General features: G+C 42.1%; 1 protein-coding gene across 1 annotated transcript; it reads left to right on the forward strand.

The window, feature by feature from the left end:
* Positions 1-276: 276 nt before the first annotated feature.
* Positions 277-897, forward strand: LOC139198009 (uncharacterized). Its single transcript, XM_070826239.1, has one exon. The coding sequence runs from the start codon at positions 277-279 to the stop codon at positions 895-897; it is 621 nt and encodes a 206-aa protein (XP_070682340.1).
* Positions 898-12,849: the final 11,952 nt, after the last annotated feature.

Here is a 12,849-nt window from a genome sequence, read left to right on the forward strand (position 1 = left end):
AAGCTCAGACATTACATGCATGCTTACACCATCCACTTGGTTGCTAAAGCTGACCCGGTCAAATACGTCATGTCTAAGCCAGTTTTGACAGGGCGACTAGCTAAATGGGCATTACTTCTCAATCAATACGAGATCATATATGTCCCAGCTAAAGCCGTCAAGGGACAAGCGCTAGCAGACTTCCTTGCCGACCATCCAATCCCAACCGATTGGAAAATCTCAAACGACTTGCCTGATGAGGAGGTGTTCTACATCAACATATTCTCGACATGGACGATGTTCTTCGACGGATCTGCACGAGCAGACGGAGCGGGGGCAGAAGTAGTATTCATGTCGCCACAAAGGCAAATACTACCTTATTCATTCCAACTAAGCGAATTATGCTCCAACAACATCGATGAGTACCAAACACTGATCATCGGGCTCCAAATGGCAATCAACATGGAAATCCCAACCCTTGAGATATATGGTGACTCTAAGCTCACAATCAATCAACTCCTGACTGAATATGAGGTGAGGAAAGATGATCTCGTCCCATACTTCCGGCTGGCAACGCAACTGTTACAAAGGTTTGAGGCCGTAACACTAGAACACGTGCCAAGAAAAGAGAATCAAATGGCAGACGCTCTCGCCAACCTAGCCTCGAGCATGACATTAGGAGAAGACGAAGCTGCAAACGTGCCAATCTACAAAAGATGGGTAATCCCGCTTGTTACTGAAATGGTACTAAGTGATACAAACGTTATTTCAATACTTCCGGTCAACGTTGAAGAATGGAGACAGCCTCTGATCAGCTACTTGGAGCATGAAATACTTCTAGATGATCCAAAACACCGCTCTGAAATACGCCGACGAGCACATCGCTTCCTCTATTACAAAGGGAAACTCTACCGGTGATCTTTTGAAGGAGTACTTCTGAGATGCCTAGGCGAGGAAGAAGCCAATCAAGCCATGGAAGAAGCACACTCAGGAATATGTGGGGCGCATCAGTCCGGACCGAAGCTTCATTTCCAGCTCAAAAAAATGGGTTACTACTGGCCAAGCATGGTAAAGGACTGCCTAGAACACGCAAAAAGGTGCCAAGCCTGCCAATTTCACGCCAACTTCATACATCAACCGCCTGAACCATTACACCCCACAGCTACTTCATGGCCATTCGATGCATGGGGATTGGACGTCGTAGGACCAATTGCGCCAAAGTCATCTGCAGGAGAATCTTACATCCTGGCTGCAACAGATTACTTCTCCAAGTGGGCTGAAGCCATACCCCTGAAGGAAGTCAAGAAGGAAACTGTTGTCCGTTTCATCAAGGAACATATCATCCACCGATATGGTGTGCCTCGCTACATTGTCACTGACAACGAAAAATAGTTCTCCAACCGACTCGTGGACGAGCTCTGCGAGAAATACAAGTTCAAGCAGCACAAATCCTCCATGTATCATGCTCCGGCCAACGGTCTTGCAGAAGCATTCAACAAGACATTGTGCAACCTCCTGAAAAAGGTAATCGGCAGAACAAAGAAAGACTGGCATGAAAGAATAGGCGAAACACTTTGGGCATACAGGACGACATATAGAACGCCTACCCAAGCTACATCTTATTCTCTCGTATATGGCGTAGAAGCTGTTCTACCGCTCGAAAGTCAAATCCCCTCGCTAAGGATGGCTATACAAGAAGGCTTGACTGATGAAGAGAATGCAAAGTTACGCCTTCAAGAACTGGAAGCCCTGGATGAGAAAAGACTCGAAGCCTAGCAACACTTGGAGTGTTATCAAGCATAACTCACAAGAAAGTTCTTCCTCGTTCTTTTCAAATGGGAGATCTCGTCCTTTCATTACGTAGGCCTATCATCATAACTCACAAGACAAAGAGCAAGTTCACGTCAAAGTGGGATGGACCATACGTAATACAAAAAGTCTACACCAATGGTGCCTACTTAATCATGGCGGAAGATGGCTTGAAGATCGGCCCTATCAATCGCAGATTCTTGAAGCGCTACTACCCCTAAAAGGCGACAAACTCATGCTCTTTGTTCGCACGAGCCTAAACTGCATGAACCAAAGCTCCTGGCCCGCAAGAGCATAAACTGTGTACGGTAAAATCATCATCAAAATCACTGTTAAATTCTTCACTCATTTGAACTACGTTATGACTTGATCCCTCCTCAACAGAGGCTACGTAGGCAACTTGAAGCATCAAAACTTCAAGTACAGTCACACCATCTAAAAAAATAAAAAAATATAACACTTTGAAGATTGAAGAGCAAATTCAAGAACATAAGTGCTTTATTTCTTTAAAAGAAGGAGTCGGCTCCAAAGCCTTATTATTAAAAAAAAAACAAAAAAACAAAAAAAACAAAAAAAACATAAGATACTACTTGAAAACTATGTCCTTAAAACTACGAAGGCGCTCTTCAAGCGAGCCTTCCAAAGTCTTCAAAGTCTCTAACTCGGTGGGAGACAAGATGGGCAACTCTATAGCCATGCCTTTCTCTCGTTCTAGGCGCGAAATCTCCTCTTGGTACTGAGAAAGTGCAGTTCCCTGCTCGGCAAAAACACTTTCAAGTTGCGATGCTTCGATTACCAACTGCTCCCGCTCTCGCACTAATGCATCTATACGCCCTTGGATAGAAGTTAAAGAAGCCTCCGTGACTTGATAATTTCCTGAAACAGCTTGCTGAAAAGACCGGACTTGAGCTAGTGACGAGTTTATCGTTGCTAGGTGATGAGCTCTAACATCTGGACTCAACTTCTCCAAGGAAATAGCACGCAAGGAAGAATACTCAGTCGAGGCAGCCATAAGTTCGGTAATCTTGATCTTCAAGGATGAGGAATCAACGTTAAGGTTGTCAATCACAGAAACAAACTTCAACAAATCCTCATTGAGCAACGGAAGGTCTTCCAGTGGACACTTAGAAATCCTCGCTTCAATATGGCCCTTGATCCCCATTGCCGCACCAAGACTGATGCGATGGATGAGTCGCTCAGTACCGCTAAGGTTCGGCCCTCTTAAAGAGATCTCAGAGCTAGCTGGCAAAGGTGTTGGACGCATGACAGGTTCTTGCATACCTCCACCTACACATGGCAAACTCGGGAAGTTCGGCGGATTTGGAACAAGCTCTGCACCAGGCGGATCCCCGATCTCCCTATCTGTAGGTAGGCCACCTACAAATAGCATCTTCGTATAGGAATAAACATCTGCAGTTGCCAAATCAAAATGACGGGAAGACCCAACCTAAAGAAGACAAAGAAAGATGTTAGAAACAGAAGCCAAAATGATAAAAGCAGAAGAAATCATGAGAGAAAATAAAGTACATACATCTCTCTCAAATGGCGCACGGTCATCGAATTGAGGAGGTCTAAACACTTCTTTCTTCTTATGAAGAAAATTGACATCACTGTCAGCCTGAGCATCCTCAAGTGGTCGCTTGTTTGAAACTTGTTGACGCTGCTGCAAAATAAATCCATCTTCGTGCGAGTCACCTTCATCTCCTGCCTCTTCAGAAGCATCCGAATGTCGAAGAGACAAGCATGGGCGTTGAGGAGCTAAAGCTACAGGTCTATCTCACAAATGAGTAACACTCGCACAATCAAAAGGTACCAACTGCGTAGGAACCACAGAACAACCCTCTTTTAACGCATCATGATATGAATGGGAAGAATTGGTACCACTTGCCGTCCCTAAATTCTCATAATATACCTTTGACCACCAACGTACGTAAACACGGGTTACTGGATTACTCTTGAACTCGTCCTTGGTCGGCAGGGTGATAGAAGCATTTGTACATGCACGGGTACACGACTCCCAATGCATATACACTGCTTGCAAGGATTCTGATCGAGCTTTCTTTCTCAACGTGCCTGGCACATTTTGGACAAAACCAAATTACCTGCTAAAACGGTGAGGACTGTACAGCTGAATAATACATCGGTCTTCTTGCTGCAAAGAAACATACCCTGAGCGGAGACTTATAAGGTAAGACAAGTCTGAAAAGTGGATATGTGAATCATCCATGATGTCTCGCCGCACCGTGCCAAACCTCGCCAGGCGATCCATCTTCAATCCTTCACAACTTTTAAATAATGTTTGCGCCTGCTGATCGTCGAGACTCTTCGCAGAAAGCACGTTAGAATACTTCGTCATCAAAGGTCCCAGCTTGACTACGGAGGGCCCAGACTTGTCTAAAGTTGACGAAGAAAATGAGTACCAAAGTACTCACCCAACCAACCGTACACATAGTGGTAAGGAAGTACCGCATCACGATCTTCAGTGCTTGCCAAGTCCGAAACAACTCTTAAGCCGTCGTAAATATTGGCTAAGACCGGTATAGCAAGGCTAAAAGATTCGCCTGCAGCCATCTTGCTAGCAACTTTGAAGACTCCAGGACGAATCAAGTTGACGTCATCTTTAGGGAAGACAAACTTACAAAGCCAACAAGCTAAGAATGCAGCTAAGTAAGATTCTTCCAAATGCTCTAAAGCCACGCCGAGATCCTCAAATGCCCTCAACTATTTAGGGGTACGGCGCCCAGCTAGACCAATGATGCCTGATGGATCAGAGTCTCCATTAGGCCTGGTTGTCTTGTTACGACCATTTTTTTTGGAAGGCCTTTTGTACATCGCGGCATCCCAATACCAAAACCGGATCCACGAAGAAATCTTCACGCCTGACTTACCAGGGGCCTCTTGGAAAAACTTATGGTACGCCCAGAACAAATAGCGGCAGCTCACAGGCAATCCTCGACTGTTGCGACAAGAAAACTCCTTCACGCTAGGAACAACCTCGTCATAAAATTTTCCCTGGATAAGCAGACCCCCTAGCTTGTGGGGATCCCTAAGTGAAATCGACATCTCCCCTCGAGCCGTGTGAAGTGTGTTGGTCGCTGAACACCAATACTCAAAGAATGCACGAATGACGGAAGGATTGCGATCATAACTGAATAAAGATGCATATACAGCATGATAAAGGCCTGTGTTGGTAAGTACATCTTTGGAGCGACTCAAGACATCTTCAACCCATTCCCAATAAAACTCAACGAAGGCGGCTCCGCCAGTAGTCGACATGGTGCTATTCCAAGCTATAGCTCCGCTACGGATACGATCACCAAGAAGCTTAGACGTAACCAAAGGGTTGGCACGATCATGGTGCGAAGAGTTCAAGATAAGAATCCTCGATTTGCACACCTTCGTCTTTGTAGTTGGTCGAATGGAGTCGACCACCTCCCAAGATACCTCAGAAGACCACGACTTAATATGCATGGAGTTGTCTTTTATGGGAAGAACAAGCGCCTTGGGGCCAGTCAGTGGCGCATAAAGCTTCAATGTCGTCCCACTATCTTGAGGATCGCCTTCCTTCGCAAGAATGGTGATGGTGTTTTTTTAAAGCACTTAAGAAACACCATGACTGCAAAGGAAAAGTCAGCCACAAAGCTTGAGCAGCACGGCAGAGATAACAACTACAAAATGGTCATTCAAAGCACACTACAGTAGCAAAGAAACCAAAATGCTACGCAACCCCGCAGTGGTTACGCAAGCAGTTTCTTGCACTGCACGGCGACGTCACCACCAAGGGGAGAATTGTGACTAAAAGACATTACACAACGAAGCATCGCTGCAGTCTCTTGCATAGCACCACACGGTAGCGCACCACCGAGGGAAAACTGTGATTAAAAGGCACTACACAGCGAAACCTCGTTGCAGTCTTTTTGCACAACACCATAAGATGAAAAGCGACGCACTGCAACAAGCCCCGGGCAGCAAAAATCCAGTGGTTATGCAATGGCTGAGCAGTGACAGTGCAATCCTCTAGCAAAAAAAAAAAAAAAAAAACCATAAAAAAAAAAGTAAACGGCACCCACCCACATTATATATATATATATAACATTAATATAGGTACACGGCACCCACCCACGTTATATATATATATATATATATATATAGCATTAATATAGGTACACGGCACCCACCCACATTATATATAGCATTAATATATGTACACGGCACCCACCCACATATATATAATATATAACACAAACATATATGTACACTGAGGACGAAACTGTTGTTGGGATTTATGTGAAAGTAAGCACGGAGGGAGCACCTTACCTCAGAAAGATTCGCAACAAGGACAGCAGAACCGGAACAACTTGGTTCGACGCACCTTCTCCTTCCTATCTACTGTCAATTTGGTTGAAAGTTATGACTCATCTGCTATGCGATGAAGTGGGAGAAGGCAACAACCGTCTTATAAAGCCACAAAAAGCAAACAAAGTGGAAGACCCATGCTCTCCACTTCGCTCCTCTGGCAAACACTCATGTTCCTGAGTTCTTTATTGGCAATTGGAATGGTGCATCAAGCAGCATCCTGAAAAAGAAAAATATATATAAAAACATAAAGGAAAATTTAGGGATAGTGGACGGCAAAGAGGGTGTGGTGCCATGTGTGCATATATTTGTTATATACAAATTATGATTTTGTGGAGTTGTGTCAGACATTGCAAGCAATAAATATGGTGGCCATCATTTAAGTCATGATGGTGGATGTGAACACCACCGAAAAGCAAAAGAAAAAGGTGGGTGTGTGTGTGTGTATGCACATATGTGTGGGTATGTATTATATAGATGTACATGGCACCGGAAGCACTATGTAAAAAAAAAAAAAATATATATATATATATGTATATATGTACATCTAAATGAAATAAAGCTCGCTTATTGATTTCTCTAAAAAAAAAAAAGTTACATAAACGTACATTTTACATCAGTAAAAAAAAAAAAAAAAAAAAACAGGAGGGAGCTTTCACAAAAGTTGCTCGTGTGAAGCCTCATCACTCGGCGGAATTCCAGGAAGAAGAAGAGCCGGAGGTTGATCATTTAGAGCTTCATTACGCGGTACAGCCCCAGAAGACGAAGGCAACTGTTTTTGGAACAAACCCACAAACCTCTGATGATCAAGTAAAATCTGACCATTAGATTCCTGCATCTGGTCAATCTTCCTCTTCATGTTTATAGCATAGTTATGTGCGAGCCTGTGCAACTGTTTATTCTCATGCTTGAGCCCTCTAATCTCCTGTTTGAGACTCATCACTTTAGCCGCCAATGATTCAACTTGACGGGTTCGAACAAATAGACGTTGGGCCATATTAGACACAGAACTTGCACACTGCACACTGAGAGCCAGAGAATCCTTAACAGCTAACTCATCAGACCGTTTGGAAAGTAGTCTGTTATCTTTGGGAGTGACAAGGTTCCTGGCCACCACCGCAGCGGTCATATCATTCTTCATTACCGAATCCCCAACGGTAAGATAACCAGTAGGGGATATGAAGGATGGGCGCCATATGTTGTCTGGAGAAGGTGGGACTGCCTCTTCACCAAGGTTCAAGTCAAGACGACGGTCGGAGGGGCTAGACATTTTTCAAAAGTGTTGAAAGAAAAAAGAGATCGGACAAATCAAGATCTTAGAAGTGCAAGAAGGGAGTTTCTACAAGCGAAAATTCAAGTGTGCTTTGAAACGAACTACGTGCCTCTATAAAAAATCAGCACTCGACGGGATTTCAGAGATCGAAGAGGCGAGCTCAAAATTCGAAGAGGCCAATTCAAAAATTGAAGAGGTGCTAGCTTTCAAAAGCTGGGCTTGCTCAGAAACAACGGGCGATCTTCTTTTCCAGACTTGTCCGCACTTGTCACATGCAACCTCTACACTCAACGAAGCTCAGAAATCGAAGAGGCCAATTCAAAAATTGAAGAGGCAAGCTCAAAAATCGGAGAGGCATCTTGCTTTTTCAGACGCATTAGCACCCATCACACGCAAACTCAGCTTTGCGGAAATCACGGGTAATTTGTCGAAGCGCCGATCCCAGATATCAAAGAGGCGCTAGTCTATTTCAGCCGCGTCAACACCTGTCACATGCACACTCAGCTTGGCAGAAATTACAAACAATTTGTCGAAGATTTCTGATGAAGAAGAAAGCGCGTGAAGCTATACTGATCAAATCACTCAATAGTTGCCGACACGAGTGAAAGAATAGTACCTCTACAGGTATTAAAGAACTTCCTATAACTGTCCACCTTTACCTTCCATAGCCAGGCAAACATACAGAACCTTTCTTCATCTCCAAAAATGCTGTCCCAACGAAGCCTTTCAAGTCACTCAGTGTTCCTTATTCCTTGGGGTACCTCTGCAAGCAAATGACTCCAAAGCAAAAGTATCTCATATCACCAGGGTAGAAAGTAAGAGTATCTCATATCATGCTTTTTCCCTGTCCTTTCCTTTGTCCTTGTTCTTACCTACAAAGACAAGGATAAAGAAAACAATATGCCGGAACCTCTACTCAAACTCGGGTAAGGAACCGACTACTTGGAACCCTTCCCTGATTGCCTACCTAGTACTGCTATTGAGTACTCGTCTCCCACTGCTGCTGTACTTCCAAAGAAGCTGCCACATCTGCCTGAAGAACAGATAAGGCAAGTAAAAATGATACCTTGCAACACGTGGAGACAACGTGCAGAAGAAACAAGCAGAGAAGAATGTAGCCTGCACAGTCAACTTAGCAGAAGGAGTCTGAGATGAGGAACTCGAGAAGATGCCACATATGCCTGAGGAACAGATAAAGGAAATGAAAATGATACCTTGAAGCATGTGGAGACAAGTGCAACAAAGCACATGCTGATTCATCCGCTACTTCTTCAAAATCAAAAGTATCTCATATCATCAGGGTTGCAATCACTCTGGACGCTGAACTCGTTTTGACCCTCAAATTCTTGGGTCGACTTACTAGGCTTAGTGGGCTACACGTGCCGATTCACCATCCTTGAATCAAATCCTTAAAGATTAAGTCACCAACTGGAAGAAGAGCCCATCAATCTTGAAGATCATACCGTTGACCAAACTACTCAGGTGTGAATTAGAAAGATTGAACAAAGCAACAAGTCATCACCTTCACCTCATGCTTGCTTGCCATGCGTTCGAGTCAACCTTCAAGAATCAAGCCTTAATAGCCCTTGAAGAAGCTTCCAGCCAAATTCAAGATCAAGCCTCGACGACCTTTGAGGAAATCACAAGTCCGATTCAAGATCAAGTGTTTACCACTCTTGAATCAAATCCAGTTCAAGAATAAGCTGTGGAAAGTCAACAATTGGAGGAAACCAGAAAATCCTCCAACCTAGTTCAAGAATAAGCTGTGGAAAATCAACAATTGGAGGAATCCAGAAAATCCTCAAACCCAGTTCAAGATCAAAGCTGTGGAAAGTCAACAAAGCGCAAAAACAAATACGTGCCGATTCATCCATTACCAAAGCCAAAGATCATCTACCATATGAAGCTCCTTATGGTCCAATTTCAACCTTCAAGATCAAGCCTCGACGGCCCTTAAAGAAATTTCAAACAAAGTCCAAGAACAAGCCTCAACGGCCCTTGAAGAAATCTCCAGCCCAATTTAAGATCAAGCATCGATGGCCCTTGGATCGACATCTACAGTAATGGACTTCAAAACACATCTCCTACACGTGACAAACACATGTATACGACGCGCCTTGAAGTGGGGGCATTTGTAGACATTGAAATTTTGGTAAATAAATGTTGACCGATGAATCAACGTTTCAACGCTCATGTATTACATAAATTTTACACGTAGCGTGTGTATAAACAAAAAATCGAAATAAGTTGGAAAAGTCATCAAACAGGACACGTGTCAACACCTGGCAGAAACGACTTATTTCATCTGGAATATTATATTCAAAATTAGGCCTTGGAAATTTCTATAAATAGAAGGCTAATTCATTCATTTGAAAGGACCAAAATCATTAGGCAAAATTCTTGAAGCTCTGAAGCTTTGAATCTTTAAAGCTCTCAAACAAATCCCGAAGGATCAAGAAAGCCCTCTTTGTTCTTCATCAAATCCTCCTTCAAGATCAAGCCCCAACGGCCCTTTGGATCAACAATCATCCACCAATTCAAGATCAAGCCCCGACGGCCCTTGAAGAAAGCGTTCTTCGTTCTTCGTTCATCGTTCTTCCAAGATCAAGCCCCGACGGCCCTTGAAGAAAGCACCATCGTTCATCATTTGTTCATCCTAAGATCAAGCCCCAACGGCCCTTTGGATCAACAAAACCTCAACAAATCCATACATCCAACCGTTCTTCAAGATCAAGCCCAAAAGCCCTTGAAGATCCGTTCATCACCATTCTTCAAGATCAAGCCCAAAAGCCCTTGAAGATCCGTTCATCACCGTTATTCAAGATCAAGCCTCAACAGCCCTTGAAGAAACACTCATCCTCAAGATCAAGCCCTAACGGCTCCTTGAAGATCCGCTCAAATCCACCTTCAAAGATCAAGCCCACGACCCTTGAAGAATCTCCCAACAGTTCATCCAAGATCAAGCCCCAACGACCCTTGGATCAATCGCACATCTACAAATACACACCTTACGGAAATCGAATCAGAGGATCAAAGTTATAAAGAGATTGTAACCCAAAATCATCAAATACAAATATTATTTTGTGCACGTTGTTCTTGTCTCTTTCGTTTCAGGAAAATTTCGTGTTTACATCCACTTATTTAATACACCCCATATTTATTTCTTAAGTAATATTTATCTTAATACACTTCCACGTACTTTTCCATAATGCGGTCATGTCCTACACTCTCAACTTACACCCCACATTTCCACATGCACCCCACACACTTCACCTCTTAACTGTAAATACATATTTTATTTTATTTTTAATTTTTTAATTTGTGTGTAATCCCAAAACAATGAAACCACGGCCATGAAGAATGAATGTCTAGATTTGAGAATCCATCCTGACAAAAAAAATTTGAGAATCCATCACTTTATAGCGAAAAAGAATCTAGAAATGTATATAGCATAATGGTGAAAATAAATGATCTTCTTCATACGTGTTTGGGGATAATAGTGACGATGATTGATTAATGAATAAGGTCTCATGAAAACATATTCTCCAGCTCCAGTTTCAAAATATGCCGTAGTTTTTCAAGGGGAGAAACAAGGAGTATGTCACATAGTAAAAAATCATTAGCAGTTTTTTCGAATATCGGGATTCGGGAAGGATGAGCAAGGTTCTAAAAAATGTCAGGCGCTAGTTTGGTGTCGGGTAGGAGCTTAGCGCCTAGAAGGATTTATATAAATTTTTATATATCTTGTAAATAAGTGGCTATTTACACTTAAAAAAAATTGTACTTGTAAGGATAATAAAAGAATGATAAAATGAAAAAATAGAAGTAGAAGATATACACAAAGTACATTCATCCAACAAGTTCAATATTTAACAAACAGTAAGCATATAATCATAATGAGGGGTGGTTTGGGACTGAGGTGCTTAAAAAAAAAGCACCCATGAATAAAAGCTGAGGGTTTTAGGTGTTTGGTAAACTAAAAAAAAAGCTTATTTTGGAAGCTGCTGTGAGAATAAGTTGAAATCAAAGGAAAAAGCTGAAGCTGCTATTTGCAGCTTTGGAAAACTGGCTTTTTTTCAAAGCACACTGAGCTACAGTGCTCCTTTAATGAAAAGACCCACTATCAGACTACTTTTTTTTTTCTTTTTCCAAAAGCACTTTTACAAAAAAGTTTACCAAACACTCTGCTGATTTATTTCACAACCGCTTATTCTCACAGCACAGCCGCTTATTCTCACAGCAGTTTTTTTTCAAAGCACAACAATACCAAACCAGCCCCGAGTATTCTTAGATGATAAACTAAATTCTTCTTGTTCATGATCCTTGCATTGGATTGGACATAGACTAAATTATTTAACCTTGTTGTTATCTAGTTTGTTCATGATTCATTTCCATAAGTACACCACCATGAAACTAAAAAAGAAAAAAGCACACAATTAATGATAAAAGGATTAAAAAAATAAAAAACCAAACCGCCTAGGTGCCGCCTAGCTCCAAATTGATTTTTTGAAACAATTTGCACTAACTTGCGGCGGGCCTTCACTACCTAGCGCCTAGGCCGTCTAGGCTACCTATGTCATTTGTGCTGATGATATGTGATGTTAATGAAGGACATTGTCCTTAATGAGTTCTAAGGTGGGTAATCTCCCACGGAGTACAGGTCACATGTCCTCTTGGAGGACTCACCTAAGTGAAAGTAGTCGTGAGGCTGCAACTGTGAGAATTGAGTTGTTCTCTAAAAACACACATGAGAATCAAGATTAAGTGCATGGCCATTAATAGCGCTAACCCGCACCAAGTTTTTTGATCAATACTATGTGTGTCAAATGTCGTAATCTGAATTAGAGAAATCTAGTTCAAGACTTAGTTCACTATGATTCCTTTAGATGAAAACTATGAACACTAAGCGTAGGTTCAAGTCCAAAAGACACCTACCCCATTGTATGGTATACAAATTGCCCAAACTTTCGTTTCTTTAATTGTGTCTATTTTATTCCTCATAGAGTTTTTAATCTTGTGGGGGATTGTTGGTTATTTTAATTATTTTAATAATATTTTATTTTAAAGATTCAAAACTTATTATTATCTTATTTTATTTATTTTTAAGAGTTGTGTTTTATTTGAAGAGTCATAATCCTTTTCTAAAAGGGTATGAGAAGTTCTTTAAATAAGAAACCTCATACAGAAAACAAATACGCTAAAACTTTTTGGTCTCCCTCATTTCTCACATCTTTGTCAGTTTATTTTATAATTCTTGGGCAATTGATCACTACTTGGCAATCCCGTTTGTTGTTGGCGTGCATAATGGATCAGACATCCTGTGAGGCTTTGGGTTGTATCTTGGAGTTGTAGGCATCACCATAACCTGCACGTAGGGGGGCGTCTACGGCTTTAGGGCAATGACATCGCGCCTCTCTTTGGTTCACATGCCA

Source organism: Malus domestica, chromosome 08 (genome assembly GCF_042453785.1).
Source record: "Malus domestica chromosome 08, GDT2T_hap1".
Lineage (NCBI taxonomy): Eukaryota > Viridiplantae > Streptophyta > Magnoliopsida > Rosales > Rosaceae > Malus > Malus domestica.

What these genes read in the sequence shown, in the direction of transcription:
- LOC139198009 (XM_070826239.1), top strand. Translation starts at nt 277, where the DNA reads ATGTTCTTCGACGGATCTGCACGAGCAGACGGAGCGGGGGCAGAAGTA.